The following is a 26,663-nucleotide window of genomic DNA, read 5'->3' on the forward strand; positions in this document are numbered from 1 at the left end:
TTGGTAATGCCAACGTCTTTAACGTTATCCCCCGCGACTGATAAGATACGGAGCCAAAAGATAAGATCAGCACCCGCCAACAACAAGTCGAGCCGCTACGTCATTCCACCTTACGTAACCGTCATATTCCCGTAATCTCACGCTCACCCAAGTCACCGAGTCGGCGACTTGATCTCCTACCAACAAGCCGCTGAGAAATCACCAGCAACTCTAATCTCAATGACCGAATCGCAAAATCGCCAAAGCAGCGCAAGATCACCAAGCGCTGCACCCAGTCGGGCACGCGTAGCTCGCGTGGCTTGCAAGGCGTGTCACGCAAGACGGGTAAAGTGTGACGCCGCTGATGGGCAGCCGTGTTGGCACTGTCGTACGCGCGATGTTACTTGTGAGTTGATAGACTCCAAACGCGGAAAGTACGTAGAAGAAATGTGATATTATGAAGAATTGGGGACTCACGGGCTTGTAGATATGCTAGGCGAAGTAATGCGCAACGCGTGTCAAAACGACAGCAGGCGCAGAGTCCGATTGATCAACCCGATGCATTAAGCGACAGTATCGCAGTCATCACGCCTCAGAGTAACGAAAATTCGCAATACCAAGATCAAAGCCAGCCTGTCCCATCGGCCATCGCACGGAATAATGAACCGGGTTCTCAGCAACAGAGCTTGTCCGGGAACGACAAGTCATACTTCCTGGGCGACTCAAGCAGCTTATCATACATCGTCGAGATGATATGTAGTCCAAGAGGTGGTGTCAGCGAGCCCGTCAAAGTCCACTATCCCATACCAGCATCGATAGCAGACCGCGCAATTATTCCAACACGACCTCAAGTGGAACCACTCAGTGTACGGGATGCACTGACGATGCCGCCAAAAGAAATATCCGACCGTCTCGTGTATACCTTTTTCGAGATCATCCATCCGCCTTATCCGGTGATAGACAGACGTGCCTTTTCGGAGCTTTACAGACAGGGCAAAGCATCGCCTATGCTCTTACATGCGATGTTTCTTGTCACCTTCATCTTGTGTGACGAGAGTCTTATACAGGCTGCTGGGTTCAGTGATCGGACTGCTGCTCGCAAACATCATTATCTGCGTGCGAAAACCTTGTATGATGTTGATCATGAGACTGACCGGAATGTCCTCACGGCAGCAATCTTTCTTTTGGGGTTTTGGTGGAATGGGCCGGATGATCAGAAGGACTCGTGGTTCTGGCTTGGATGTGCGACGTCGTGTGCGCAGTCTTTGGGGATGTATCGCTCGTATGTGGACCATTTGTTGTTTGTGAGCTGATACTAACTTAGCCACAGTACAGTTGCATCGAGGCTGAGCCCAGAGAAAAGAGCGTTGCGGAAACGAATCTGGTGGTCCATCTATGTAAGTCAAAGCAGTCAAATAATTGAGTGCCCTAATAACACTTATAGACTCGCGACCGACATACCGCAGCATGTCTCGGCAAGCCATGCAGAATCAGGGATGAAGACTGCGACATCGAACCTCTAACCAAAGAAGACTTTTACTTTGACGACGACCACAACGATCCTCTAATAACCCGACAAGAAGAATACCATACGGCTCTCGCGATGGAGATGACGAAGGCTGCCGAGATCCGTGAGTTCATTTCTACCGATGGCCTTTCCTCTCAGATTACTAACCTTTGCCTAGTCGGAGATATCGTAATCGCAGAATACAGTCCTCGACGACCTGACTTGGAACAATACAGACCAGACCGTCTGAAACAAAGACTTGAACAATGGGAAGCACAGTTGCCAAAGTGCATGCAGAGGGCGCAGCTTGATGAGACGCTGGGTCCAGCGTTCTGGGCGACCCAGTTGCACATGGCATACCAGTAAGCGATATGACAGCGGACAACATAGTAGCTGACGTATTTCAGGAACTACTACATCCTTCTGTTCAGACCCAAGGCAATTGAGGACCTCACACCGTCTGAAGCCGAAGGAGACATTTGGGCGCGAAGGGCTGCTGATTCCATCACTCGTATGACCGAGGATCTCCTTGCGGTCGGAGCAATGAGTAAAAGTCAAATGCACATGCAAGTCGACCTCGCCCCCAATTCCACTCAGAGTCTAACCTTTTCTCAGTGTCCCCGCCGTCTTCGGCGCCCTCTCCATCCACACCCTCGTCATCTGCCGCAAGGATCCCATCCGACGCCAACTCGCCGGCAATAAATCACGGCAATGCATCCTCGCACTAAGTGAACTCGCAAAGCACTGGCCCGTAGGGTTATGGATCATGAGATTCTTCGGTAACCTCATGCGAAGACTCACAGGCCAAGGGTCTGCAGTCTCAGCAGGCTCGATAGTTGACGTGACGTCGCGCATTGCAAACTGTAACCGTAATGAAGACTCTACTCTAAATACCTCCGCGGAAGTCAGTAGGGCAACATCTCAGACGTTGGCGGAGAATGGCGGTCCGTTTACTGAAGCGACAAACGCTCAAGTCGCTGGCGCTGTGATGGAAACGAATGATCTGTTCCAACAGCCGGCAGATCAGTTTGGTTTTGACAACTTTTGGGCGGAGGATACTATTGATGTCGATCTACTGCTTCAGCATGGTTTATGTCCGTTGCTGCCCGGTAACTTTGGTACTTTCCCACCAGTGGCAGATTCACAAGGCTTTTAGAGAAAGACGAAAATCTGGTCAAAAACGCGAAATGCAAATCTTTTAACTGGGTATGAAGTCTATCTATTCTATGTGTCGCTGCTCTATAATGCTTTTTCTCGGACCTCATCTATCGCATCCCAAACACAAGTGATACAGCCAACTTGAGGCTGGCCCGAATTACGTATCTCTTCCCAAAATCCTTTTCTGTCATACTTTTAGATCTTTGAAGCAAATTTGCTCTTGGCTCGCATTTTCTTGCCGTATCTGAAGAATAGATAAGGGAACGGCGCCATGGCAACCGTCAAGAAAGCAAGAAGACTGGAAGCCCACTGATAACCAAGCGTCTCGTACATCTGAATTCCAAACAGTGGGAACGCCGCTTTATGACCGTTAGTGGCTGTTGTCGCAGTAAAAGAGCGAACTGGACGTACCTGCGAAAGAGCATCGGGCAAAGCTGTTGGCTGCCATGGCAGAAGCGGCGTATTGGGGGTAAGCGTCGACCAAGAAGGTGAAGATACCAGTGAAGACGAGCATCATGCTACAAGCAGTTGTTAGAACAAGATCTGAAAAACCCGGCCATAGAAACTTACCCGCATCCAAAAACCCCAGAACCAATGATAGGCACAATCCAATGAATGCTAGGGTATGTCGTCCAAGCAAACCAAAACAAGCCAATAGGGATAAGAATGGCTCCAAGAATACAAGGAGGTAGTCTGTACTCAGGCTCGCTGATAGCTTTTCCAGTCTCCTTCTCCTGCTCCGCCAACCATCGAAGTCGGAGTCTGGCCCAGAAGGGAGTCGTAGCCGTTGCAATAACAAATCCGACCAGGATTCCCAAGAACGTCATTCCGGTCTGCCAGAGACTCATGCCCTGGTTCGTTCGGAAGATGAGAGGGAAAGCGCCAAAGAATAGGTACAGAATACCGAGAAGGATGGCAGAGTAGAGATCCAGGCAAAGGCACATGGGCTCGAGGAAGAGCAGCTGAAAGGGTCGAAGGACTGACAGCTTGAGCGTCTCGAGGATTGGCTTCTTCGTATGCTCCATCGGCGCTCTATAGGCCTCATTTCCAGTTTCCTTTCTCAACATCCTCGCCTTGTCTCTCAACAAAATCGGATGAAACGTCTCCGGCGCAAACACCACAATAGCCACCATGACAAACGCAGCCCAAATCAGCATAACATAGTACGTCCACCTCCAATGCGTATTATAGTTAATAAAACCGCCAATCAACGGCCCAATAGCCGGTCCGATGAAGGGCGCCAACGACACCAAACTCATAGGCTTCTGGATCTCATGCCGCTCGAAAACATCACCTGCTGTTCCGCCTGCAACGCTGAGGAACGAACTCCCCGCAAAACCAGTAAAGAACCGCGCGATGATCATGGTCTCGATGTTTTGCGCTACAGCGGAGGGGATCGTCCAGATTATGAACATGGCCCATGAGACGAGGTAGATTGGTCGTCGGCCGTAGTACTCGCTCAACGGGCTGGTGAGCACAGGACCGAGGGCGATTCCTAGGACAAAGGTTGAGAGGCCGAGGGTGGCGACGATCTGGGAGCAGTGGAATTCGGCGTTCATTTGGGTGTAGGTAGCTGTGTAGATTGAACTTGCGCATGTTCTGAACAAGTCAGTTGATGTAGAGTGAGGGTGGGATTGGGGACTTACACGCAGAGACTTCCCATGCATGCGATTGAGACAATCATCCATTTTCGCAACGTCGACATACTCCGTGGACATAAAGGATCCTTGTCGCCGTCCCACGAAACTTCGAAGGATTCGCAGTCGGTAGTCAAGTTGCCAGCCTCCGTAGTCTGATCACTAAGATTCGCATTCTGATCATCCGTGTTATTTCCAGCCATCGGCGAATTCTTCTCAAGGTCGCTGCTGGAACTGGCTCGCTGATCTGAGAACAGCTGCCCATCGTGAGGAACCTCTTTCTCACTCATTGTCAATGTTGTAATGATACCATGCCAAGATAAGACCCTGGTTTTTGTTCGCATGGGAGATACTGACGTATTTAAAACAAAAGTAGGTAAATTTGCGGCTCCACGGCGCGCATCAGATTTGTAATGACGCTTTCTTTTTTACGGAGATAAGATGTGGGTATTCGCTATCTTGAGATGCCTCGGCGTCTTGGACATTAGTTCAAATCGTTATTGCGCTGTGATAGGCCCGGCTTTTGCGATTGCAGGGGGTGTTTTGGCCACCTCGGTTTTTGGCGCGGTTTTGCAAAAGTCGGCGATTAAAGAGCTGATGGGAGAATTACCAAGCTGAATGAGACTGTTGGTGAAAGGGCGTGGTTTTGCATGGTGTTTTGGGGGGATTTATGAATATGCCGAGTAATTCCGCATTTAAAGAGCGAGATTGAGTCTTCCAATGTAATATTGTGGAAACTGTTACAAAGTGGCTGGCTTTGACATCTATTTGACACATGCCAATGAGTATTGTTCAATTCTCTCTCAAGATCGGCTCATCTGTGAGCGCAAACCGTCTCACGAGACATGTGAGTGGCTGTTTATCTGTAGATATCTGTTTGAGGTACGTCCCTTATGTCCAAAAGATACCTACCCTGTAGATGCCCATGAACTTGTCTTGTTTTGATGACGAGACTCGGAGATAGAGTAAAGTTAAGAGTTAGATAATTTTATCGAAAGAGTCTGCGATATTTATGGTATTAATTTGATTAACTCTCCTGTTTTTGTTTTTGGTGAGTTTGGAGTTCTGGTGGGCTGTTCGCCTGATCCGTCAATCAACCAGTCACCAATTTTTACACTTTGCGATATTCCCTCCTCAACCCATCAAATCTCAAACCTATCGCTCCACGTGGTATACCAGCCACAATGGATCAAGCTTCAGAAAAACCCGTCTTATTCTTGTGAAAGCCCCTCCTGATCACTTCAAAGCCACCTCTAACGGGTTTAGTGATATTGACAACTGTCTATACTCACGTAGTACGTCAACGGTCAAGTCCTCACACAAAGCCTAACCTGCGCAGATGACAAAGTCCTAGAGCACATGTCGCGCAATATCGACGACTATTTCAAGAAACATCTCGGCCTATCCCCAGACGATGCAGAGCGCCTTCACAAGGATTACTCTCAGCAGTACGGCCAGGCAATTGAAGGCTTGGTACGCCACCACCAAATCGACGCGTTAGAATACAACGCCCAGGTCGATGACGCGGTCCCATTGGACGACCTCATCAAGCCCAATGCCCAATTACGACAATTCCTCGAGGACATTGATACTTCGAAAGTCAGGCTTTGGTTGCTAACTAATGCTTATGTGAATCACGGCAAAAGGGTCGTGCGGTTATTGGGCGTTGAGGATCTTTTTGAGGGGTTGACGTATTGTGATTATTCTCAGGTACCATTTGTGTGCAAGCCACATAAGGAAATGTTTGACAAAGCTATGAGAGAAGCCGGAGTTTCTGATGTGTCGAGGTGTTATTTTATTGGTAAGATGGATATTTTATCATTTTCAGGCCTTTACTGACACTTTTTAGATGACTCTCATAAGAATTGTGTCGGAGCGGAAGAGGCTGGCTGGACTGCTATTCACTTTGTGGAAGAGGGACTTCCTGTACCTGACACACCGGCGTCTCAGCATCAGGTCCGCCATCTCGAAGAGTTGAGATCACTGTACCCCGAGTTCTTTAGAGTTAGAAATTGATACTGTCTCTATCTGCCGTCAGTGTCCGTGTGCTACCCCGCCAACCCCTGTCAAGTGCCCAGGATTAGTGCCCCGCTACGCGTTAATTACCCCTTGATCACCCCGCGTCGTTTCTTATCATACGTGTCTGATCGAGGGGCGGCAGCATCTCTTCTCGAGTTTCAACATTCACTTTCGAACAGTTACACTTTAAAACGGATGAAGCCTTCTGCAAACAATTACATACAAGATGAAGCCAAAATTCTGCACCTTGTGCGGAACACACATTATTCAAACTTCAGCGGAGAAATGGGCTAGGGAATTTCGCGCGAGTAAGCTTCCCCGCCTAAACTCAATCTCAGCCTAACACGGCCCCAAAACAGTCTGGATCCAAGGTAACAACTTGGACGATGTGAAAGTCTCTGGCGTCGCCGCTAGGGACTGGAACGATCGAAACGATATCAGCAGCATTGTTCCAGTGAATCCTAATGCACGCTACGATGATCGACAGGTGGATGACGACGGCTTTCCCATTGAAGATGATGATGAGCATGAACCAGATGTCGAGATCTCCATCGTCAATATCATTCATCCCAACCCTCCTCCCGAGTGGCGCTGGGGCTTCTTGTTCCACGACGTTTGTTGGAGTCTGTTGAACTTTGAGGAAAAAGTTGATCTTGGCGACCTCTTTCGACTCTGCGCCTCAACGCCTATCGGTCCTGACGTGCTTCTCAACTTTGGGCACGACTATGGTGGTGTTGCGGCACAGGACTATGAGGGGAGCATCGAGGTATTGGTGTCTCTCTTTAGAAAGGCCGAAAAGATGGGAGAAATGCCCAGGGCGAATCCTTTTGAGATCCCCGCTCTCAAAAAGGCCATCAACTTCTCTGCCCGTATGCAGCAGGATGCCTTTCAGTCCATTCTCGACCGATCGACCCTCAGCGCAGACAAGGATGTCTTCAATTACTTCCCTCCAGAGATCCTTGAGAATATTGTGACGTTTCTCCCGTCTCCCGATGTTCACTCTCTTCGCCTTGCATCTCGTGTGTTTGCAACCCTCAGCCTGTCCGAGCGCTTCTGGGTTTCACGATTCACAGAGGGACACGAGTTTGACTGCCTTCCTGAGGTGTTCGCTACTCCCCCGACATCATGGAGGGCCCTCTTTCTCTCTCTTCACATCTGGGCGTCTGATAACATGGGGATGGGCAACCGCAAACGAGTCTGGCCGCTTGTCAAAGACTTCCACGAAACAATTGGTCAGATGAAAGACGTCAATTGCCTTGGGAACGTCATCAACACGGCTTTTGAGCCAGAGGCACCAAAGTCCATGCCGAAACGCGAGTCCTTAATTTCTGCTGAAAGATATATTTCCGAACATGCAACTCATTTCATGGGCGGATCCCGGGTACTCCGAGCCAGGTTCACGGAATTTCCCCAGAAACTCAACATAATGCTCATCTCTGTATCATTTGTCGATACTCCAGATGGGGAATATATCTCTGGCCTCATGTTTGTTGGCGCCGATGGCGTGTTCGAGTCTCTTGGATACACTCATAAATCACAAATGGAACATATAACACTCCCCGAGGATCAATGTGTCAAAGGATTCGAAGTGGCCCTTGATGTGTGTGGCTTTCGGGCAATCGCGGCCATCACTGAAGATGGTACCACGTCCTCGTGGGCTGGAGATCCGGCTGACTACCCCAGGAGACGTCTCACCGATATCCAGGGCATTTCCCTCATCGTTGCTCAGTTCGATGTAAGCTTTACTAAACCTTATATCATAGGATCGAACTAATTTTGTAGGCGCTTAAACTCGTGTCGCTAAGTCGCGATCGTATAACAAAGAACCTGGACGCGAGGGATAATTTGCTCTGGCATCCCGAAATCCCATCTCCCGAATTATTCTTGGATGGAGTCCTACCCTTGGACGAAAAAAGGAGCTCAAATGTTCCCATCACGACAGTTTTCTTTGGAGAAAACGACGGCCGATACATAAGACAAATGAACTCGATAGACACCCACATCTACGACTGGTGTCACGTTGACCGCCTCAGCTTTGAGTTTATGGACGATAGCATTGAGCGATGTCTTGGGGATGTCGAATATGAAACAGAGCAGTCCGATCGTGCCCCGATAAGATTCCCAGACCACGGCAGTTCTATGGGGCATATGGAAATTGATGGTGGAAGTGGCGAAGAGATTGAGAGTTTCGAGGTTCAGTTTGACAAAGGTATTATCATTGGACTCAAGGTAAGACTGCTCATCTGAGAACGGAGAGAGTAAAGGCTGATATTTCAAGTTCACTCTTAACACCAATCGTACTGAGCTTTTGAGTAATCATGATGATCCCTTTGATTTGCCGTGGACCAAGGTTACTCCGCGTGGTAAAAGGATCATTGGCATGTTTTCTCAAGGCACTGAGACTGGATGGGGTGTAAGTTTCATTCTCTGTCGAAATATGCATATGTATGTGGTGCTAATATTGTCTGACAGGCTAAGACGTTCCACAATCTGGGCTTCATTTCTACTAATGAGGAACAGGAATAGATTAGATGATAGACATGTTTAAATTTGAACTATTGGATTGTGTGTTTGTTATATGCCGCATATGAATCCTACCATCCCTTCGTCTGCAGTCAGCCCAAAATGGTGCTGACATAAGTTTCTCACTGGTGTCTTGATCAAAATCTCACTCATCGTCCTTCCGTATTTTCTTTTGAAACTTGGACAAAACATGGATTCGCCAAACAGAGTACTCGTCACGGGTGGAAGCGGTTTCTTGGGAGGACACGTAGTCCGACAACTTCTCAACGATGCAGAAACAACTGTCGCTATCGTCAGTCGTCACCCCAAGATGCCTGCTGATGTTGCTGACGAGTCTCGCGTGTCGCTTCATGCAGCCGACCTGACAATATCGAACCAGATTGACCAGGTCTTCGAGACGTTCAAACCGCATGCTGTTATTCATACGGCCTCCCCGTCTTATGTCGACACACCTGCGAACCTGATCAAGGCAAACATAGATGGGACAAAAGCTTTACTGAAAGCTGCTTCATCTTGTGCTGACACACGCGCTTTTGTCTTTACCTCCTCTGATTCAGCTGTTGTACCTACGCAAGAACCTCTATCCGAAGAAGATTCTGTTCTATACGACGAGACGAACGCTCCTAACGCTTATGCTATGTCAAAGGCTGCCGCTGAAAGACTCGTCATTGCTTCAAGTTCAGAACAACTTCGGACTGCAGCTATACGAATACCAGCAACATATGGCGAATACGACATGAACTTCGTGTGTCAACTCGTACAAAGCATTCGAAGAAAGGAGCACAAAATGCAAGTCGGCAATGATACCAAGGTCTTTGAGTTTCTGTACGTCAAGAAAGCAGCCGAGGCACATATCCTCGCCATGAGAGCACTTCTGGACTCCGAGAAGCGTGATGTAGCCGGAGGCCAGGCATTCTTTATCTCAGATGGTAGACCACATAAGTTCTTTGACTTCTCTCGGAAGCTTTATGCCGCGGCTGGTCATCCGGTTGCATTGGAGGAGGTTACGAAAATTCCGTTCTTTGTGATGCAAGCGATGGCATCGACGGCTGAGTGGGTTTACTGGATTATGACATTGGGGTATATTAAACCAGGTATGCGAAGGACTGCTATTGATCATTTGGATTCTGGATGTTGTTGGTCGTTGGAAAAGGCGAAGAGGATCCTGGGTTATGAACCGGTTGCGGACCAGGATGAAGTTATTAGAAAGACCATGGAATGGGCGATGAAAGCTTTGTGAGAGACTGTTTGACGTTGAGTTCTGCACTTACTTCGCACTTGTGGGAAGTGAAACCATATCTAGCTAATACACGTACTGAAAGTATTTGTTCTTAAAGTCCGTCTCATCCAGTAATCCTGCCTCCCAAGCTCTCTGCTGATTCTCAGCAGTATGAAGGTCTCGCCTTGACCTGTTCCTCATCCACAACAATACCCAGAGGGCAACGAGACTCGCAACCTGGATGGCAATACACGTGAACATCATGCCCACTCCAAGCTCGTACTGGGGTGCCTGTTTAGACTTGAAGAAGAATGGCCCGACAAAGTTTCCCAGACAATACCCGATTAGCAACAAAGCGTTCGTTGTGATCTTTTTAGTGTGACCCGCTGTGTTGGCCATGGAGACGGACATGCTAAGAGTCCAGGTAGCTGTGTATGAGAAAGATATCCATAGACATGCTAAGCGAGCGTATGCGTCGCTGTGAGGGAGGAAATGAAGACCTAGAACGCCGGCGAGGAAGGGGACGAGACCGAGGAGCATGATCGGAATTCTGGAATTCTTGATGGCGGAAGCCCCCCAGCTGTAAGACAGTGGTTAGAGGAGTTCCTGAGTAATAAGACTGGGAGACTTACCAGGCTAGCACACAGGCGACTAGTTGGACTGCACCTGATGGCATCTGATATAGTGTCGTGTCGAGGGTGCTGAAGCCAGCACCTTTGATGATGAGACCTTGGAACTGAGATAAATCAGTTAGCAGCAATCCGAGAACTAGGAAGGAGATAAATACCGCGGATAAGCCTCCATTGGGCGAGTTACTCGTCAGGGCAAACAAGAATAACAACCAGGTCTTCAGATCAAGCATCGCCTCCCAAAACTGCGCCATCTTAAAGTGTTTATTCTCAATACCCGTGCCATTTCCCTTCACCCTCGAAATAACCCTCGCCTTCTCATCAGCTGTCAGAAACTTCGCTCTCATAGGGGCACCTGGAAGCAAGAACAGGAGGATTACGCCCCAGGCAACTGTGATGGATCCCCAGATGATAAAGAGTACTCGCCAAGAGGGTAGAGCAGACTTGACGTGGCCTATGCCAAAGCTAGCTATACCAGCGATGATGTAGCCCATGCCTGCGGAGCCAATCCATATGCCCATACGGAGAGGCTGTTCTTTTCGCATGTAGTACATGCTGAAGAGGAGCATGGTGCCAGGATTTATGGCTGCTTCGAGGGCGCCGAGAAGGACGCGCACGACGACGAGGGTTGTGAAGGAGGTGACGGCTCCGTGGGCCATGAGTACAGCGCCCCAGGCGATGACCTAGAAGATCTCAGTAAAAGACGAATGGACTGGAGGTTGAAAGGGACTTACAGTTCCTGACATGAAATAGTTAATCGGAAATCGTTGAAGAAACATACTGGTCGGAAATTCCCAGACTAGATAACCGAGGTAGAATATCCCGCCGGTCCATGAGAACTCATCTCCCTTGAGGTTAAGATCTTCTCGTAACCCGAACACAGCAGCATAGCTGATAGTATTCTTATCAATCGACTGTAATGCATAGGTGAAACAGAGAAGAGGCATGAGTCTCAGGTCTAGTTTCCATCGTAGAGCCTTATCGAGCTCAGGACTTGTCTCGATATCATCTGCATCGTGGCACAGAGTCAAGGCTTCAGCCGTAGAAGCATCGTTTATGGTTCCCTCTTTGATAGATTGGGTATGTTTCAAGTCGTCTGTTATTTTCTCTGCCATTTTGTCAACAGTTTGTATGGGCGACGAAAGAGGCGATGCACTGAGTTGGGCGTAGACATCTCCAGTCTTTATACGTATCTCCTCTTCTGGTCATTTGAGGTTAACTGATAGTTGATCAGTGGATAACAGGTCGCAATTCCCGCGGGAAACTCCACCGGCGGATACCACGATGTTGTAGTTGCGATACGCGGCCTAGGGTGCTTATCATTACCCCTCAGCTACAATGTAACGTTGATATCGAGCATCAGTCGTACCACATGGCTATCTATCTCTCACCCGGTCTATAATCTGCATGCCCATAAATAAAGCATTAGCTGGCAATATACTTTCTCATCCCAACCTAGTACTATGTTAGTTAGGTCCTTGGACAGATACATCACTGGTTAGCTTTTCGGGATTTCAATATTCGTGGCATCGAATGTTGAATAACAAGCTCTCTGTGCTGATATAAGCTCCCAGCCATCATAAAACAAATCGCCCGAATTATGATTGATTCGATTTAGACCTTGATCTGGAACCTTGCGCCAGTATCGGTAGAACTGACATAATCTTCCAACTGCAGCATGTTTCTTGCGACTAAGTATGATCTGCGGACATCAGATCTCTTCGGTAGGCGCCAGACCAGAGACAGGCCAAAATCATTGGCAAACGTGGACATGTTTCTAGCAGCTCCGATGGTATATCGGTCTGAACCACGACACACAGGCTTTATAAACCACGAAACAGAATGGCTGGTAAATTGCCCGTCATTTTTGACCGTCGATACACCTGCCCCGTCATGTGACATGCACTTTCCAGAGCTGTAGTGTACGAATCTGACAGCATGTCTAAGACCTGCACCGAATCCACTCCCAAATGACATTTTCCACATCGAGAATGACATTTTCCACATCGATGCCATCTTGACTGTATCTAGGTCTTCTGATCTTCGATGGACAGGTATACCAGCCCCTATGAATAGAGACATCGAGGTGATGTCGTCGAAACTTGGAGGTTTTGGTCCGATTCCAAACCCCTCATCAGTAAGGAGCGTGACGAGAGTAGAAGGCCGCAAGAGAGTCCACTCAATGAGTCGGACAGTATTTTCTCCAACAGCTGCTCTGAAGGTCTGCTCTTGCCTGTTGAGCTTTTCCTTCTGGCGTTGGATTGTAAGTGCGCCTTCGAAAAAGTCCACGTTCGGAGCATCGTAAGCCATCTGCAGCAGAGAAATTCCCTTGACGACCACGACCCAGTAGCTCAGCATCTGTCTCTAGTTATTAGAATCTGATTATAGACAGGATCTCGAAATAATACCCAAGTCTTGCTCTTTTCGTGATAGCTAACGAAATCATCAGTGTTATCAAAAGCCTTCAGGACGGCCTGACGGAAAAAAGACCTGGGCCCATCCTCTGCAAGGAAATCGTTGATGCGGTCAAGAATACCGGGTATTTCATTAGAGCACACCCTAAGGCAGTCTTCCAGGCGAGTTTGGATGGGATTTAGCTTTTTATCGCGTTCTGCATCCGAGATATCCTCAGGCAATGTGATGGCTGTTTCCATCAGGTTGGTAATAGTGTCGAACATAGTCTCTATTTTCGTAAGAGACTCCCTCAGGTTGTCGCTTCGTAGTTGGAGAAGAGCTTCGGGAAGCTCTCGTGACAGATTATCGACGGTCCGTTTCTCATTTCTGTGCCAGCCGCGGAGATATCCCGTCGGATCTTGTCGCTGTCACTACCGCCCGAGGCCGAGTGCAGAATCTGTTTGAAGGCCCATGTCCCAGCCTCACCTGCTAGGCCGATGGCGAACTTATTCAGGAGCAGCGGGCCGGAGAGTGTTATAATTGTGGATGCTACCATGACGTACTATGAATGTCTATCTTGAAGGGAACTATGGTTGTGTTACAGGAGCTGGAGAAATTAAGAATACGGAGGACAAGCGAGGACGCCTTGAAATAGTTGAGTGACAAGTGAGGCTGAATAACCTCAGCAAGTAGTTGGTGATCTTTACAGCATTAAGTGGATTTTATCGAACGCCACTCATGGTCTAGCCTCACCGGCGAAGCTGTGTGTAAGAACAACGCCCAAGGCATTTTTCAATTGAGCAGCTGATGCTAAGTCGGTAGGCTGAACTGCTTATTCTATTAAATCTCTTATCTTGAATCTGGTGATCGGCATCGCCATACGAGGGTCCCTTATGTGACCCGGTTTAACGTGGGACCTTGATAAACGCGGGGAAGCCTCAGGACATTCATCCTAAGCGATCGAAAGATTTAGCTAAATTTAGGCAAATTTCAGTACATCTTTAGACCAGTCCTGCCTCGCCAGCACGTACAAGGTTAGACCTACGGATACGCTTATCTGCCGTCCGATCACTAGCATAGTTTTCCGCGGTTGCGCGGGGAACATGCAAACCTACTTGTCCTGTTTCCCGAGACGGGATAAAGTTGCCGAATGCCGATTGATAAAGAGGACCGAGAAACTGATGGAATTGGAACACAGCACTGCACTTTCTTATAGTAGATTCACAGAATGACATCCACACATCCATACCAGCTGCTACCTATCGATGAGAGAGTCAAACGAGTTTTGGCTACAACACCTCTTATAGATGGCCACAATGATTTGCCTCAACAGCCCAGAGCTTGTTTCCATGGAAAAATATACAATAATGAGAAATTCAACCTGGAAAAGGGTTTCCAGCGTGGAATGACTGATATCCCTCGTCTGAAGCAAGGTGCCCACAAACATTTGCCTTCATCCCCAACCGGATGCTGACACTCTTTCAGGTGCTGTGGGCGGGCAGTTCTGGTCTGTCTGTGTTCCATGTCTCAGATCAGCAGAGAACTTCACTACCCCAGAATACTCAGACATGGCTCGAGATGCAATTGAACAGATCGATCTTACTCTGCGACTGGTTGAATCTTATCCAGAGACATTCCAGCTGATTAATGGCCCTAAGGAAGTCAAAGATGTTTACGCTAGTGGTAAGATTGCTTGTTCTATTGGCATTGAGGGGCTGCACATGGCAGGCAACAGCATCGGTATCATTAGAGCTTTCTACAGGCTTGGGGTGAGATATGTAAGTAAAAAAGACCCCGCTTGCTTTAGACATCATACTGATTTGGGGAGTGCACTCTAACTCATGTGTGCAACAATGCCTTCGCAGATAGCTCCACTTCAAAGGTCGGACCGGTTCATGGTGGCCTGTCTGACCTAGGAAGGGCTGCTGTCAAAGAGATGAACAGGCTTGGTGCGCAACTATCACCCCTTCTCGTGGCCCAGCTAATAGATTTAGGCATGATTGTTGATCTCTCTCATGTCTCCGAGGACTGTGCCAGCCAAGTTCTCGACCTCACACGAGCCCCCGTCATGTTCTCTCACTCCAATATGAAAGGAGTATTTGACTGCCCCCGTAACGTTCCTGATCATATCCTCGATAAAGTACCCGCCAATGGCGGTATTGTAATGGTTACCTTTGTCCCAGAGCATGTCACAACGCGCCGACGAGATGCGAAGATGGAAATGGTCATCGACCATCTATTTTACATCGCTAATCGCATCGGCTGGGATCACGTTGGCCTTGGATCCGATTTCGACGGGATCGCTAGTGTCATCCCGGGTCTTGAAGACGTGACATGCTATCCTCATCTTCTGAAGGCTATTCTTGATCGTGGGGCGACGGAAGAGCAGTTGTCAAAGGTTATTGGCGAGAACATTCTTCGAGTTTGGGGAGGGGTCGAGAAAGTGAGAGATCAGATGAAGGCTGAGGGAGTGCTTCCAGTGGAGGATGTGTTTAAGGATCGGAAGTGGTGGAGATACGATGGATATTACCAGATGGAAGATCCTGACCCTGAGGATAAGCTTGGACTTGACTGGTATGGAGTACCTCCGCCAGATGAGGGTCTATACCTCGAGGAGTAGGGAAGCGTGAGGAATACAAGATCTCACCCGGGTTTGAAAGATTGCAGCTTTGTTTGGTCACAGGAGTGCCTCAGCGCAAGAAAATACAACACTTTAGAAGAGGGTCCTCAAATAAACTTAACAAAGAGTCCCCTAAATTCAGGCTAAGGTACCTAAGTACCTAAGTATTTTATTACTTTAGGATTAGGGTCTTGGGTTTTCATCCCTCTCCTAAGGGTGGTAGCAGAATTGGAAAATAGAAATCAAGTGAAAGTTGTTTAATGTGAGTGAAAGTGACGAGCCACTATCAACGAGAGAACCTATCTCATAGACCTTTAATCATACAGAACCGCACATTCATGGTATATAATGAAAGCTAAAACAGAGAACGACACTAAATCGCAGGCTCTACTGTCGTGGCTCAATAGGAGCCTCAAGCCTCCTGGACTCATCCTTCGGTTGGAAGACACCCTTGTCAGCCCCCATGCTATGGCCATCAGCGCTAGCACTGTGGTGGGCAGCATCAATATCAGGGTGGCCACCCTCAAGTCCACCGTTGTCGACGATAGGGCGGTTGTCAATAGTCATCTGAGGAGCAACATCATACTTTCCATCACCGCGATCAAGACGGTGAGATGGGATAAGAATGTTGAGGAAGCGAGGAGCAAGGAATGCACCGATGATGAAGATGACAACCATGTGCATGAGAACGAAGCTGTAGATGAAAGGAGGATCGTCGGAGTAGTTGTTGAGGAACTTGGGATAGGCAAAGGAGAACACAAGAGCCACGGCTGGACCTGTGATATATTTCAAACAAATAGGCCATACCCAGTGGATCTTCCAATTTGATTTGCCCCCGAGGATCGCGTTGTTGAGATCGCGACGGATTTGGTTGCCCTGGTGTGAAGTTAGAGGTTGACTAGGATACTAAGACGGGGGGGATACGTACCGAGTAAAAGGCCGCGTACCAGAAACGGCTGAGAATAGCATTGTTTCCCCAGAATCGGGGAGCAGGGATCGATGGGGTCTTGCCAAAGAAGGCAGTGAAGAGGGAGCAGCCGATGAAGATACCAAAGCCAACGCCCGCTCCAGCGGGGGCGCTTACGAGGTGGCCAATGAGAAGACCAAGGAACAGAGACAAAACATAGCCGCCATTGTAAACGAAGTAACTGATGAAACCAATCTGATCAACGGGATCCTTCCACCGGTACAGCGTGCAGGCCATATACGTCTCTGACCAGACAGTGATGAAAAGAGCAATATCGTTGACAAAGGCATCAACCGCATCGAGGACACTGAATCCAAACTCACTGCTGTAGATGAGTGAAGTCAGAGCACCAAGGATGATGACGGAGGTAGAGATGATCCAGCGAGGAATGCGTTGGCCCATGTTGGTATCACAGAGGAGAGTGACAAGAACCTCGGCGAGGGCAAACACACAGGTAAGCCCAAGAAGGACCAGGGTGATAAAGAAGAGAGCAGAGAAAAAGTTAGATCCAGGCATCTCGGCCAAGGCTTGAGGGTAGTAGAAGAAGCCAGAGCTGAAGGTAGACAGAGGGTCGACATCACCGGGATTGATGCCGAGGTAGCCTACAACGCCCATGACAGCCAAAGCTGAGATGATCTCGATGGCAGAGTTGCTGAGAGCAATGATGAAGGCATCTTGAACAGCGTTGGCGAACTTGTTGTTGTAAGAGGCGTATGAGGTGAAGTAGCCGAAACCAACACCAATGGAGAAGAACATCTGTCCGAAGGCATCCTGCCATACGCGAGGACCTTCAAGAGACTCGCTTCGCCATGTGCCAACATAGAGTCTGAAGCCATCAGAGGCGTTGGGAAGGGAGAGGGAGCGGATGGCGAGAATGCCAATCATGATAAGAGGAAGGGCCATGGTGATGTAGATGACACGGCCGGTGAGACCGACACCCTTGAAGGTACACATCCACACGACGAACCAGATCATGATACACCAACCGAAGGTCTCGCCGACGATGCCACGGCCGGGATAATGCTTTAGACCACCACCGTCATCAGCACCACCCGTAGCAGGGATATTGCGGACAACTCTATCGTTGAAGAAGTCTGTAGTATCCTCTCCAGCCCAAGGCAGCGGACTCTGGAACGACATCCTGAAATAAGTCATAGCCCACGCCAGAATCGGAACATAGTATCCAACGACACTAAAGCCATTGAACACCATACTCAGTCCAATACCCTTGGCGCGATGGTTCACATTGTTCCAGGCAATAACACAGCCGCCGCGATAGGCCTGACCGAGGGTGATCTCGAGGATGAGGATGGGAATACCGATGAGGAAGAGCGCGACGGCGTAGGGGATGAAGAACTGCAGACCATAGTTGTTGAAGACGACAGAAGGGAAGCGCAGCAGGTTTCCCAGACCGACGGCACCACCCATGGCGCAGAGGACGAATTGCGAGCGCGAGTTGAAGTTATCGCGACCGTCGTCGTCCTTTGCTGAATCTGGTGCAAGCATGAGAAAGATTCTCTTGGCCATGCCTGGCTTCTGGCCCTTTTCGGCGACAGCCATGATGAGCGATTCTCAACAACGAAACTATTCACTAAGAAACGTATGAGAAAATGAGGTATAAGTGAGAAGAACGAAGCTGATCGGCCTCTCCACAAGGTGGATCGCGTCCCCTCGATATATACCCCAGAAATGCCCAGTCTCAATATCTCGCCGAGACGCGTACGATTAATGACACGCTCATAATTGGATTTGCCCGGGGCAGCCAAGACATCTCAGCTTGTTTGCTTCAGACCAATTGCCCTCGATCTTGGCGGCGGCGAACCACTTTATATAACCGCCAAGCAAGCGCATCTCCAATCCGCAGCGCGTGCCAATGCTATACCCCATCTCGTGATAATCCCGCCAAGCGACATAACAGGAAGGCCAGAAAGAACCAACATTCCACGCCTCACGTGCCAGAGCCCAAGGATCAACGGACTCGCCAAGGAAATGCCAATGCTGTTATCTGGGGTAGTGCTTATCGACTGACTCTGCATTCAGCAGGTGCTTTTGTCAGTGTCAACAATAGCGCCTTGGTTTTGTGAATGTAGCGTCTTGGGGTTATTTCCGTTTCCCCGTCTGCCGTTGGTATCCGGTTCTAAACAGTCGCCTCCTTTCTTGGGTAGATAGGTCTTGGGTTTTGGAGATTCAGGCGAAGTTGGGGTTTTGGATTAAGGTGTCTTGGCTGTTTCTTGGCTGATAGCAAACACAGATAAGCTGCCCGCTTATGCTTAAAAATGGATTACGACATGTCGGGGCTAAGAGTCACTGCCAAGATGTTAATCAGATAGAGTCCATCGGTTGAACGCGGCCAAATTGATCACTCACCAAATCATTAGTAGCTTTGGCGGCGATGGACAGGAAGATTTGTTCCTGATGATTTGATGCTCATCGTATTGTGACCCTAGATCACTTTTCTGGAAGGGCAGGTCGGTTGGCCGATGGAGTGAGCAGTCATGTTACGCCAAGTATATTCCCTTGGCACGACCAGGGAGACGTGACACTGATGTAACGCCGTGTATGAGTAAGACAGAAACGTAAACGGAAACGAACATTAAAAAAGAAGTGGAAAAAATGTTGCCCGATAATTCAGGTCCTGCATTGTTGGAATGCGCGAGGTTAGAGGCTAAGCTTTCAGCCTTGCGGAGAACACGTCAAGTTTCAATACATGCGAGCCGATGCTTGTTCATGCTCACGTGGATTCTTAGGTAGTGTGACTATGTAAGAATGGAGGACTCTAGATTTATGCAGAGCGCCAACTATTAATTCTAAAAGTTCGTCTATTTTCTATGCCTCTAGAGCGACAACCTTGTAATTATATATCCCTTCCAAGAGACGGCTTTAGAGCGTGAATACATGTATACCATTGTCGTAAATGTTGCTTGGAAATATCAAGAGAGGAGAGAACGAATGAATAAGAGTGTAGATATTGATTCTAGATGTTGAAACATCCTAAAATCACCAGAACCCAGGGATCTGGTTGACATAGGTCAAGGTAGCCATGTCGCTCTTCGCGGATGAACCCCCAGGTTTGGGAGGGTCGGGAGGCCTAGGACCATTTATAGCCTCCAAAACAGCAGCAAATATTCCACAGCTTATCATGATGTTTTCATACGTCACTAGCAACAGTCAGCTACATAACGTTCCTCATGTTCCGCCAGACCTACCTTCATTTCTCTTGAAGTGGCTTACCACCCGGTCATACAACCCCGAGGATTGTTTTTCATGCTTTTCATCGCCAGAACTTTGTCTGCGTGGCGAATAATTACGCTGCGTCTGTTGGAATCTGTATGTGGGCGGCATTCCGTTCTGATGGAGTCGGTGGGCTTGTTGCCTTAGCGGAATCGCATATGGAGCTTTGCTCAACAGGCAAGGCATTATCATCGATATCATCGTTGGTAGTGATGCGCAGCTCGTGTACGTAGTTGAAAAGGTATATGACCAGAGGCGATGTGAGGCAGAGGCCGATCTGCGATTGAGTGGCAGAAAACATCTTGTTGCTCGGGAGGAAGATTGGAGGCGCCATCTTATATGTAAGGGATCAACGAGTCATAGTCAAGGTTTTATTTTACCAACTTTATACTAAAGCGATTGGTCCAGCATTTTAAAATAATATCCAAGCTTTGAGCCAGATGTGTCATCTGCATTTAGACTTGTGGCTCAGAGCTTAAATCAGCACAGAGAACCTAGCCACAACATAAGAAGTTGGCCTCAGGAGAAAAGGCAACAAGAGTCTGAGTTTACAAACTTTCTGTCTGGTGACTCTGTTAAAGTCAAAATTGACAGCAGGAAGTCTACGAAAGCCGGCGTGGGCCAACCTGGTTTGCAACTCGATAGATGGACTCTCTCAGATACATGACAGTGATCAAACAGACTACTCACATCCCCTGCGCGATGATATTCATGCCAAGACTAGCTTGATAACTACAGCTTCATCTGCGTACTCCAATGACAAGTATATCGCATGAATCTTATTACATCCTTTGTATTATCTACACGCTGAAGCTCATGGCATGCCTCACCCATGATTGACGAGTCACTTTCCCAAGATCTAGATAATATCCCAGCGCCTAGCCTAATACGAATAATAATACGGAAATAAGGGCCTAGTACCCCATTTATACTTCAGCCAATGCACGGCGGGCTGTGAAATCAACCCGTGACCGAAACTCCGCTCCGCAAGTTCAGCTCCGCCCGCAGCCTTGCACATATAAATTACCTCGTATGCACATTATTCCAACGTAACAACTTTGTGGATCATTATTCAGCTTTTTCATCATGGGTAAAATCGCTGTCGCCGGTGGCTCGTCCGGTTTGGGCCGGACTACGGTCGATGCCCTCAATGCGGCAAAGACTCACGACTACGTCGTCCTATCGCGCAAGGCTACTGGTCCAGAGACCCGGGCTGTCGACTACTCTGATATCGACGCTTTAACTTCACTTCTTGAGTCTGAGCAGGTCGACACAGTTATATCCATGCTTCCGATCGATAACGATGAGAGCGGACAAGCTCAGATGAATCTCATCGAAGCGGCTGAGAAGTCAACCAGTACTAAGCGATTCTTGCCGAGTGAGTTTGGAATGGTTTACAAAAGAGAGTGAGTGGCTATGCCTATTGATACTATATGAAATTGTTAACGGACTATAAGTAACATCGCCCACGTCCCTTCTTACCAATGGAAGCTCAAGGCAGTAGACGCCCTTGAAAAGACCAACCTCGAGTTCTCGCTGGTCTCAATCGGTCTATTCCTAGATTACTGGGCCGCGCCACGCATACCCACGCACATACGTGCGGCAAACATAATTATCGACCCCGAAAATAACGCAGCAGTGATACCCGGAGACGGAAACACTCCTGTCGTCATCACCCACTCTACAGACGCAGCAAAAATTATACCGTCGCTCTTCTCGATATTCCGAATTGGAAGCGCAGATATGCTATCGTCGCAAATCGCATGACTCTCAATGAAGCGGTAAAGCTGGCTGAGGAGGTTAAAGGCGTCAAGTTTGACGTTAAATATTTCTCTGTGGAGCAGATGAAGAGTGATGAGAATGATTTGACTCCGAGCATGAAGAAGGCGGTGCCGCAGGAGATGCATGGCGGTATGAAGACCATGCTGACTTTATCGGGAATCGGTATGGCTACGGGATCGAATGACATTCAGGGGATTGATGATCTGGTGGTCGAATTTCCAGGTATCAAACCTGTTACTGTTCGAGATGTTTGGGAAGCGTGGAAATAAAGTCAAAGAATAGCGGCAATGTATTTTAGAAATGATAAGGCAACTAGCTTGCAATAGAGATGTCATCATCCAAGAGCTAAAACCCCCATTGGCGACACCAGTTCCTCATCAGCTCCGGGGTGATCGGCCCAAGCTCTCTCATCGTCGGACTATGGCTCTTGGTCCTCTCCATCTCATACTTAACCGGCTGAACCTCATCTCCGACCACAAACATTCCACGATACGTATCCAAAAGCTTGACGCCAGGGTTCTTATCAAAGTCCACGTTCTCTTCCTTGGCACTGGCCTCCAGTCTCTCAACCCATTCTTCAGCACTAACCAACTTCATCTTGTTACCATAAAAGTCTTTCACCGCGGAAGCAATGTCGGACCAACTGGTCGAGGCAGGATTGACGCCGTGGAAGTAGCCAGAAATTTCTGAGATAGACTTCTGAACCGTGATGCCTGAAACGTCGAGAATAAGGCCTGAGATGTCCTCGATAGGAGTCCAAGCAATCTCCTGTTGCCCGCTGAGATGGTCAGGTAGGACTCCAAGATAAACTGAGCTTGCGATCATGCTTGGAATCATCTCCTGACGGTTCCACAGACCCTTCTCTCCCCTTGACCCCGCAATCTGTCCAACTCTCACCGAAACTGTGGGGATACTAGACTCCTCCGCAGCTGCATCAAGTATGAAACTCGCAGCAAGTTTGGATCGTCCGTATGCCATGATAGGCAAGGTCAGGTCATGTAGCGCCTTCTCAGGAACAGCTTCGGGCGAGGACCATCTATCGACCGTTCCGATACTCGAGATGAAGATGATAGGTACGTTCTTTGAAGCTGCAGAAGAGAAGTCGACGAGATGGCGTACGCCTCGAACGTGACTCTCAAACGAAGTCATGGTGAACTTGAAGTTCACGGGCCAAGCGTTGTGAATGACGCGGTCGACATCTGCAAGAAGAGAGTCATACTTGGACTGACCCAAGCCGAGGTCGGGAAGTGATAGATCGGCGTGTAGAAACTCCACTTTGGAGAAATCTGTTGTCAAGCCACGGAATTCGTTGACAGAGGGCTGTCGAGATAAACCACCATCCTCACTCCTGTTGAGAGCGATGACTTTCTTGACAGATGACAAACGACAAAGTTGATCAAGCATGTAAGCTCCCAAAGAACCAGTTGTACCCGTGACGATGACAGTTTGGCCATCATCAAGGGGGGCCTGTTTTCCAGTCTTAGGCGGTGGGAGGTTCTTGGTATACTTCGAGACCTGTGCCTTGATCTGATTTATCTCTTGCGTCTCTTCGTCGTCCTCACTGGCTCCACTTCGCAAGGACTGGATATACTCAGCCAGCTTTTTTGCCGTAGGGTTGCGGTAGATGACACGTGGTGCGAGTGTTGAAGTGTCAATACCAACTTTATGCAAAGCACCCCGCAACAGGTTCGTCGCTGTCATCACTTGCAAAGAGTCAACACCGACTGAGAAGAAGTCTGTATCCGGTTCGAGCTTCTCGACTCCAAGCTTGGTAACGAAGAGACTGATGATAGATTCTGTCAAAGCGTCGTCGTTACTCAAGTCAAGGGTGATAGATGGGCCATCTCCGAGCATCTCAGCCTTCTCGTATAAATCCGAAATAAAGTCGGCGTACAGTTTGACAGTCTTACCACGCTGCACAGTGCCCTTATCAGCGCGAGCAAATGGTAAACCAGGGTTGGCGAAAGCGATAAAATTCGCGGCAATTCGTCCATGAGCAACGGTCTCACCATTGGCCTTCTCGATTACCGGCCAGATTTTGTCGAGTAAAGCTTTGGCCTCAGCTTCATCTCTCGGCTGCGCTTCTGCGATGGGCTCAATGATGAGAGCTGCCTGAAACATTCTCTGGCCAACTACAAGGGCTGACTTGACAAGAGGATGGTCCGTAACAATACCTTCAATGGTAAGAGGGTTCAGTTTCTCGCCGTTGGAGAAGACGATGATATCGTCAGCCCGACCTTTGTAAAGCCAGTGATTCTTGAGCGTTGGGTGGGGTTCAAAGATGTCGTTGGTACGCCATTCGGATAGTTCAGGGAAATTGTAGAAACAACCTTGGCTTCCAGGATCCGATGCCTTGCGACGGACTACAAGCTCATACTCATTGGAGTCATGACGTTGCCAATCAATGCCCATTAGTTCATCATTAAAGATGAAGTATCGCCACAGCTTGGGGTCTTGGGGACTGTAAGGTGCCAGAGGGAACAGTCTTATTTCGTCAGTCTCCGCGCAAATTGTGATTGAGGAAGATACTTACTCCGTTGATGAAATGACGTTCCTCAAGACGACACCCCTATCTGCCAGCATATTGCCAGCCTCGGTTGAAAGACTCCCTATTACAAAAGTTAATAATACACAAAAGTAGTAGAGATTTTATTCATTTACCTCCGCCAGTAATAAGGAGTTTGAGCTTGGCCAGAGCCTCCATACCCTCCTCAGAAGCTGCCAACTCGTCGATAACAGAAGGCGGCAGCATTGCACCATCAGCACCACTATGATTCAAGTACTCCATGGCTGTATCAGCATTCAAAGGCTGGTTGGGAAACGGCATAACTGCAGAGAGACCAGTGTATATGAAGGACAGAGGGAGATAGGTTCCTGCAGCATGATACATGGGCATACCCATGAAGATCTTGCTCGCCCGTTCTGTCCATTCATTGAAAGGATATGGAGAACCATGAAACTTGGGCAGAGCAAGATATTCTTCAAAGGCGTACAAGATACCCTGTTTCAAGAAGACTGGCTTGGGGACTCCGGTGGAACCACTGGTGTGAAGCACAACAAGGGGGTCCCAACGCGCCTGTTCCATAGTTCTGCTGTAGGGAAACGGACTGGGAGTCACCGACAGGAGATGATCAATACTCTCTATCATGGCAACTTCCATTGTTCGTTGATCGAGGCAGGGCTGCATAACCGACCTGAACGACTCGGTTGTGTAAAGGTATCGACAATTCGTAGCTTCGAGAAGGGAGAGCTGAACGGCGGGGGTGTTTCGCGGAGAGATGAAAAGGGCCTTGCAGCCTGTTTTTACACAAGCCAGGAGAATGGCCGTGTATCGAAAGTCGTTGGGGCCGATAAATGCCACGGTCGGAACCTTGTCGTCTGAGGATTTGGTAACGGTTTTGGAGATATCATGGGCGAGGTAGTCGACGGCGTTTGCGAGTTGATGGTGAGTTACTGGCTTCCAACCATCACGAGTGTCAGATGATGATGGAGTATAAGCAAAAGCTCGATCAGGGTCGTTTGTGGCAATGTCGTGAATAAGGTCGATCAAGACATGATGTTTGACGTTCGACTCATTGTTGACAGGGCCTTTCTTGATGGCATTATCGGCTTGGTTTGATGCACCGCCTGAAACGGGGGCGTCGTAACGTTCGATATCAGCTCGCATAGCCACGTTCAATAATATTATAAGGATAACAAAAAAGAGTTGATAGTAATTGTGTGAGCGTATGTTTGCCTGATGTTCTTTTTGGAGAGTGATTTCTCACATCTCTCGACGGCATAACGTCTGGATATAAATATCGGAGGAATATTTCTCGTACGGATATACATCTACAATAGCCTCAATACCGCTCCTTAGCGTATCGGGCCGTGGATGGTGGCTAAAATGGGGGCATACAACTCGCGCGGATTTTCCACGGACGGCATTGCTGCCACACGGAAATTGGGGATCTGCATTTAGCCCACTGAGTGCCGACTCAGCCGTGCAAGGGTCACTATTTAGTCCATTTTCTCCGAGAATTGTACGAGAAAGGCTGTACACCGATAAATATGAGTTTCGTATATGCCTCAGCGAGTTAACGAAATCCGTTAACCGCATTATTCCCGCTGTGTTTCGTCACTAAATACGTACTTCTGATCTATATTAGTCCATCAAACGGGTGGAAGCTCCATAATTCCCACTTATTGTGTCATTCTCGATGTGTTCTTAGTCAGGTCAGTTTCCTTGAATTTCATCTCGCTCGGACCCTTCTCCGTGTAGATCTTCAGCACCGAATCGGGGTATCGGTGCTGTACAACAGCCGAGATGGAGACAGTCCGTCGCATCGGTATTCACAAGAGCCGACTGAAAGGGGAGAGTGTAGATCATCACATCGTCGCCTCCATTTGAAGACATAGAAACGAATAAGTGGGTGTCGTGACCCACTTCATGTTATCGGCATCGAAATGACAAGTCACCGGCATTTGCTTTGGCTAAATGATAAGTCTCACATGTATAGTATAGTAGTAATAAGTGCACTTGACATGTTACGCTTGAAGTAATCGTCGGTTTGAATGGTAAGTAGTATTGGCTACGGGAATAAGATGTTACATCGAACTGTATCTAGAGTTTAACTCTATTTTCTGAACTTTGATATATTAAAACTGCCTCAAAAGAAAAGTCGCATTTAGATAAGGACATAGAAACCCGCACAAAATTCAGTGTGAATCTCCGTTTAGCGCCGCACTTTGCACTTTTGCCAGCTTTTCAACCCTCACGTCCAATCAGGGATCATTGGTTGTTGGTGTAACCCGATATGAGGCTTGGGGCTGAAAAATGGGCATTCAAAAGCCCAATCATTTGAAGCATTTATTTATTTATAGAATCGTGGATTGAAACAGAGAAATTCTCATTGAACTATTTCAATTGTCGTTCCGCCTTATCTTTCCGTATTCAATCTTGTCTCTGCTTAACTTCTGTACCTATACTGCTCGAGCACCAATAACCGGCCTAGGCAT

At 48.3% G+C, this 26,663-nt stretch overlaps 12 protein-coding genes across 12 annotated transcripts; 6 read left to right on the forward strand and 6 right to left on the reverse strand.

Moving 5' to 3' along the window:
• Nucleotides 1-219: 219 nt before the first annotated feature.
• FMAN_01780 (uncharacterized protein) lies at nt 220-2,642 on the forward strand (the record flags this gene model as incomplete). The annotated part of the gene is made up of 7 exons (XM_041822823.1): nt 220-413; nt 467-1,261; nt 1,310-1,376; nt 1,424-1,610; nt 1,665-1,848; nt 1,894-2,052; nt 2,102-2,642. 7 exons carry the CDS (start codon nt 220-222, stop codon nt 2,640-2,642), a joined length of 2,127 nt encoding a protein of 708 aa, XP_041677125.1.
• Nucleotides 2,643-2,839: 197 nt separating this feature from the next.
• FMAN_01781 (uncharacterized protein) lies at nt 2,840-4,571 on the reverse strand (the record flags this gene model as incomplete). The annotated part of the gene is made up of 4 exons (XM_041822834.1): nt 2,840-3,003; nt 3,056-3,162; nt 3,215-4,243; nt 4,291-4,571. 4 exons carry the CDS (start codon nt 4,569-4,571, stop codon nt 2,840-2,842), a joined length of 1,581 nt encoding a protein of 526 aa, XP_041677126.1.
• Nucleotides 4,572-5,465: 894 nt separating this feature from the next.
• Nucleotides 5,466-6,297, forward strand: FMAN_01782 (putative pyrimidine 5`-nucleotidase; the record flags this gene model as incomplete). The annotated part of the gene is made up of 4 exons (XM_041822845.1): nt 5,466-5,500; nt 5,548-5,576; nt 5,621-6,082; nt 6,131-6,297. The coding sequence occupies 4 exons, from the start codon at nt 5,466-5,468 to the stop codon at nt 6,295-6,297; spliced, it is 693 nt and encodes a 230-aa protein (XP_041677127.1).
• Nucleotides 6,298-6,526: 229 nt separating this feature from the next.
• Nucleotides 6,527-8,826, forward strand: FMAN_01783 (uncharacterized protein; the record flags this gene model as incomplete). The annotated part of the gene is made up of 5 exons (XM_041822856.1): nt 6,527-6,608; nt 6,660-8,035; nt 8,083-8,529; nt 8,579-8,713; nt 8,773-8,826. The coding sequence occupies 5 exons, from the start codon at nt 6,527-6,529 to the stop codon at nt 8,824-8,826; spliced, it is 2,094 nt and encodes a 697-aa protein (XP_041677128.1).
• Nucleotides 8,827-9,013: 187 nt separating this feature from the next.
• Nucleotides 9,014-10,063, forward strand: FMAN_01784 (uncharacterized protein; the record flags this gene model as incomplete). Its single annotated transcript, XM_041822867.1, has 1 exon — nt 9,014-10,063. One exon carries the CDS (start codon nt 9,014-9,016, stop codon nt 10,061-10,063), a length of 1,050 nt encoding a protein of 349 aa, XP_041677129.1.
• A 63-nt stretch (nt 10,064-10,126) lies between these two features.
• FMAN_01785 (uncharacterized protein) lies at nt 10,127-11,786 on the reverse strand (the record flags this gene model as incomplete). Its single annotated transcript, XM_041822878.1, has 4 exons — nt 10,127-10,622; nt 10,675-10,778; nt 10,830-11,354; nt 11,406-11,786. The coding sequence occupies 4 exons, from the start codon at nt 11,784-11,786 to the stop codon at nt 10,127-10,129; spliced, it is 1,506 nt and encodes a 501-aa protein (XP_041677130.1).
• A 499-nt stretch (nt 11,787-12,285) lies between these two features.
• On the reverse strand, nt 12,286-13,349 carry FMAN_01786 (uncharacterized protein; the record flags this gene model as incomplete). Its single annotated transcript, XM_041822889.1, has 2 exons — nt 12,286-13,029; nt 13,080-13,349. 2 exons carry the CDS (start codon nt 13,347-13,349, stop codon nt 12,286-12,288), a joined length of 1,014 nt encoding a protein of 337 aa, XP_041677131.1.
• Nucleotides 13,350-14,293: 944 nt separating this feature from the next.
• Nucleotides 14,294-15,685, forward strand: FMAN_01787 (uncharacterized protein; the record flags this gene model as incomplete). The annotated part of the gene is made up of 3 exons (XM_041822900.1): nt 14,294-14,498; nt 14,551-14,843; nt 14,894-15,685. The coding sequence occupies 3 exons, from the start codon at nt 14,294-14,296 to the stop codon at nt 15,683-15,685; spliced, it is 1,290 nt and encodes a 429-aa protein (XP_041677132.1).
• Nucleotides 15,686-16,072: 387 nt separating this feature from the next.
• On the reverse strand, nt 16,073-18,212 carry FMAN_01788 (uncharacterized protein; the record flags this gene model as incomplete). Its single annotated transcript, XM_041822911.1, has 2 exons — nt 16,073-16,561; nt 16,614-18,212. The coding sequence occupies 2 exons, from the start codon at nt 18,210-18,212 to the stop codon at nt 16,073-16,075; spliced, it is 2,088 nt and encodes a 695-aa protein (XP_041677133.1).
• Nucleotides 18,213-19,649: 1,437 nt separating this feature from the next.
• On the reverse strand, nt 19,650-19,994 carry FMAN_01789 (uncharacterized protein; the record flags this gene model as incomplete). The annotated part of the gene is made up of 2 exons (XM_041822922.1): nt 19,650-19,810; nt 19,859-19,994. The coding sequence occupies 2 exons, from the start codon at nt 19,992-19,994 to the stop codon at nt 19,650-19,652; spliced, it is 297 nt and encodes a 98-aa protein (XP_041677134.1).
• A 975-nt stretch (nt 19,995-20,969) lies between these two features.
• FMAN_01790 (uncharacterized protein) lies at nt 20,970-21,934 on the forward strand (the record flags this gene model as incomplete). Its single annotated transcript, XM_041822934.1, has 2 exons — nt 20,970-21,289; nt 21,523-21,934. 2 exons carry the CDS (start codon nt 20,970-20,972, stop codon nt 21,932-21,934), a joined length of 732 nt encoding a protein of 243 aa, XP_041677135.1.
• A 76-nt stretch (nt 21,935-22,010) lies between these two features.
• FMAN_01791 (uncharacterized protein) lies at nt 22,011-25,332 on the reverse strand (the record flags this gene model as incomplete). Its single annotated transcript, XM_041822945.1, has 3 exons — nt 22,011-24,150; nt 24,199-24,274; nt 24,327-25,332. The coding sequence occupies 3 exons, from the start codon at nt 25,330-25,332 to the stop codon at nt 22,011-22,013; spliced, it is 3,222 nt and encodes a 1,073-aa protein (XP_041677136.1).
• Nucleotides 25,333-26,663: the final 1,331 nt, after the last annotated feature.

This window comes from Fusarium mangiferae (genome assembly GCF_900044065.1).
Source record: "Fusarium mangiferae strain MRC7560 genome assembly, contig: FMAN_scaffold001, whole genome shotgun sequence".
In the NCBI taxonomy this organism is placed as follows: domain Eukaryota; kingdom Fungi; phylum Ascomycota; class Sordariomycetes; order Hypocreales; family Nectriaceae; genus Fusarium; species Fusarium mangiferae.